General features: G+C 47.8%; 1 protein-coding gene across 1 annotated transcript in view; it reads left to right on the forward strand.

The window, feature by feature from the left end:
- Positions 1–3967, forward strand: part of DET1 (DET1 partner of COP1 E3 ubiquitin ligase) — a 9791-nt gene that overhangs the window by 4583 nt on the left and 1241 nt on the right. The window contains exon 3 of the mRNA XM_015822844.1: positions 545–736. Within this exon, the coding sequence (XP_015678330.1) occupies positions 545–736 (192 nt within the window). The remainder of the gene's footprint in view (positions 1–544; positions 737–3967) is intronic.

Below are 3967 nucleotides of genomic sequence, written 5' to 3' on the forward strand. Positions count from 1 at the left end.
CCTATACCATTTCAGACAAATGGCTGTCCAGTCTCTTCTTAAAAACTTCCAGTGTTGGAGCATTCACCGCTTCTGGAGGCAGGTTGTTCCACTGGTTAATTGTTCTCACTGTCAGGAAGTTTCTCCTTAGTTCTAGGTTGCTTCTCTCCTTGATTAGTTTCCACCCATTGCTTCTTGTCCTGCCTTCAGGCGCTTTGGAAAATAGCTTGACTCCCTCTTCTTTGGGGGAAACCCCTGAGATATTGGAAGACTGCTATCATGTCCCCCCTCGTCCTTCTCTTCATTAGACTAGACATACCCAATTCCAGCAGCCTTTCCTTATATGCTTTAGCCTCCAGTCCCCTAACATATTTCTCTCAAAAAGATACCAAAGATTTGTCACAGTTAAACTTCAGTCCTTGTATGAACTCACGATTCTTATTTGTCTGATTTCCTCCCCCCCCCACCCAAAGCTAACATATAGTACCAGGTGGGTGGAAGGGAGGAGATGTGTTTTTTTATGCTGTTTCTTTCAGCTTTATAGCCCTCACCTTCTCTGCTTCAGTTTCAAGGACACCATTGTCAATGCAAAGTACGGGGGACACACAGAGGCTGTGCGACGGCTCCTGGGTCAGCTTCCCATCAGCGCACAATCGTACAGTGGCAGCCCTTACCTTGACCTCTCTCTCTTCAGCTATGATGACAAATGGGTTTCGGTCATGGAACGTCCCAAAACATGTGGTGACCACCCAATCAGGTACAATGCCACAATGCCTCGATTTCCATCGTTACATTAGAAAGAACAAGTCGTTGCACGTCGTTCGATAGGAGACAGGTAACCATAAGGTTTACGTCTCATTAATCGGGGAATTAATAGGGTCCCTGGCTTGATCCACCATAGGCTGCAGGCAGTCCTCAACTTAACGACCACAGTTCAGCCCCCAAATTTATTTTGCCAGGTGAGGAATTTGTCAGCGGAGTTTTGCCCCATTTTGCAACGGTTCTGGCCACACTTGTTATAAATGAACCACGGCAGTCGTTAAGTTAGTCCGACGGTGGTTAAGTGAATCCGGCTTCCTCATTTTATTCGGCTTGTCAGAAAGTCGCAAAAGGGGGAATCACGTGTCCCCGGGACACTTCAACCGTCGCAAATTCGAATCAGTGGCCAAAGCGTCTGAATTTTGATCCCGTGACCGTGGGGATGCTGCAGCAGCCGTAAGTGTGAAAAACGATCGTGCAGAAGCCATTTGTTTTTCAGCGCCCTCGTAACTTCGAACGGTCCCTAAACAAAACTGCTGTAAGTCGAGGACTACCTGTATTCTTACGTTTAATTTAGTGTGGTTTTATTCAGCTCTTTGGTCCCCCCAAAAAGGCTGCCAGACTTGTTTACCCAATGCCCAAAGTGAGATAGGTCTTCTTGAGCTTCCAGATCCAAACGTCGTCCCATAGCGAAAGTTGGTGAGGAAGGAAAAGACAATAGATTCCAATGCCTTCCCTCCCACCCACCCCCCACCCCCCCGTTACAGTTATCTGGTTGCAAGTGAAGCTGCGTAGCGAGTCAACCGTGACACTTGGCTTGACTGAAGAATTCTGGGAGTTGAAGTCCACAAGTCTTAAAGTTGCCACGGTTGGAGACCACTGGTCTAGAGTCTTCCTCCCTTTCGATCTGCTTTCAACAGCCACCGTTATCGTTTTCCCTACCTGACGGAAGTTTATGCCCCATCTTCTAGGTCAGAGGTCCCCAACCTTTGGGGCACCAGGGACCGGTTCCGTGGAGAGAGGTTTTTCCACGTACCAGAGGGTGCCTGGTTTTGTGTGGCGCCTGCATCCCGCGGATGGGGACTTTGCTTGTTTGTTTGGACTGGTTGCTGGCATGCCGCGACCGGGTACAGGTCCACGGACCGGGGCTTGGGGACCCCTGTTCTACTTCCCAGTTCTATCTGTTCCTCATAAACTGCTCCAATGCCAATTCTCAACCCTTGTGGCACCCAACAAATGAGCTAATTTGATTGTCTCCCTTTAGGCCTTTCTTTATTGACATGCTTGAGTTCCAGCATAGGTCTCCATCCCAAGGCTTCTGCCTTTTTGCCACTCTTTGCCAAGAGTTCTTCTCTTTTTACTCTCGTGCTGGGCTGGACGGAAGACGGCAGGTCTTTTGCCACCCCGTTCCCCACCCACCTTAAACCCGCTGCCAGGAGATTTCTTAGCTGTCCCCTAGCCTGGGCCATTAGGATGAGCAAGAAAGCCTGCTGTTGACAGTTGAAGGGCCAAGACTTCAGCAGGCTGGAAAATGTCAAAAGGAAGCTTTTGGGGGAGGAGGGTTTTAGAAGCCAAACAGTATGGCAGGTAAAGTGTTCCCTTTTTTATAACAATTGGCCCCCGGGGGGAGGAGTGCTCTCCATTACCGTTCTTATTGGCACGCGTCTTGCATTTCGGTACCTTTAATTTTATTTTTTTTTCTCTGCTGCGTGCAAGGCAGTGCAAATGGCCTCTTGATTGCGGAGCACTTTTCCAAAAAAAAAAAAAAAATAGATTTTAAAAAATTACGAGACAGAGCCCTATCTTGGGAGATTACAGGGCACTTTTCTTGAGTAGGGCAAAATTGCCCTGAATTAGAATGGGAGGCAGAAAAACTCACAAAACGAAGTTTGCTCTCCTTCCTGGGTTTTTTTTTTTTGTTGTTGTTGTGTGTGTGTGTTTTTGTTCCCCCCCCCCCCTTCACCTACCAGCTTCACTTCCTGGAGAGAAAGGAGCCATTTACAAAGTCAGGCTAGCCAGATTGTTGCCCCTCTCCCTCTTTTTCTTTTTTTTTTTCCTTTTTTTTGTCTCTGAATTTGTCAGGCCAGCCGGAGGCTTTTAGGAGCAGAATATAAATAATGAGCGTTTAGAAAGAATGTGCGTGAATGAATGAATGCATGCAGCAGGCCACATTATGAAACCTGGAGGGTATATACTTATCCTGAGAGCATCCTCTTTCCCCCACCCTGCCTGCCTGCAGCCGAATGGTGTGTATATTTTGAAGGAAGGGGAGGTGTGTAATCTGCACATTAAGGGTTTGAGCAGAGAGGAGGATGCTGTGAAAATACTCACCTGCAAAAAAAAAAAAGAAAAGAAAAAGAAGGGAGAAGCAACCAGGAGATCAGGGTCAGTCTGTCTCTTTTATCTCCGTTTTATGAAGCTGTATTTTTTTTTAAAAAACCCAATTCCTCACGGCGTCCTTCTCGTGCTCAGCTCTCCTGCAAGGGTCTAGCTCAGGGGTAGGCAACCTCGGCTCTTTTATGACTCGTGGACTTCAACTCCCAGAATTCCCGAGCCAGCCGTGCTGTCCGTGAGTCATCAAAGAGCCGAGGTTGCCTACCCCTGGTCTAGCTGAATATCTGCGGTCGGAAGCCAAGGTTTGACAGCTTCCAAGCGCAGACTCGATTTGTATAGGACTGAGCTGGATAGTGGACAGTCCCTTTGGCCCTGAGGGTCTCTCTGCTTCACTTGACTTTACTTTTTTCCCCTTAGCCCCAGGCGTGTCAAACTCGTGACGTCGCGCGACGTAGCGGAGCTTTTTCGCCCTTGCTGGCAACGGGGTGGACGCGGCTCCGGTATGATGAAACCGGCCTGCGGGCCGGCAGTTTGACACCCCTGCCTTAGCCCAACATCGCTCACGGTCCTCTTATTGGGGGAGGGAATTTTAAATACGCTGCCTTGAGCTGCTAGAGGAAAGGCAGGATCTGAGCAACAATGGATAATAACGTGCTTAAATTCCATCACCAGCTCGTCTGGTAAAAAGGCAAACTTTCTTTTTTTTTTTAATTGAAACTTTTTAAATAGAGGTGTTTGAATGGTCTTGTCCCGTTCCCTGTTTTTTGTCTTTACCTTGGTCAAAATAGCAGGGTCTCTTTCTTTGCTTAACTGAATTGCATGAGATTGATGTTTATTGAGTTCCATGTGCCTAAAGACTGGCCATCCAGCATCTTCTCTCTCTCTCTCTCTCTCT

Source organism: Protobothrops mucrosquamatus, unplaced genomic scaffold, assembly GCF_001527695.2.
Source record: "Protobothrops mucrosquamatus isolate PMUCROS unplaced genomic scaffold, P.Mucros_1.0 scaffold1695, whole genome shotgun sequence".
Lineage (NCBI taxonomy): Eukaryota > Metazoa > Chordata > Lepidosauria > Squamata > Viperidae > Protobothrops > Protobothrops mucrosquamatus.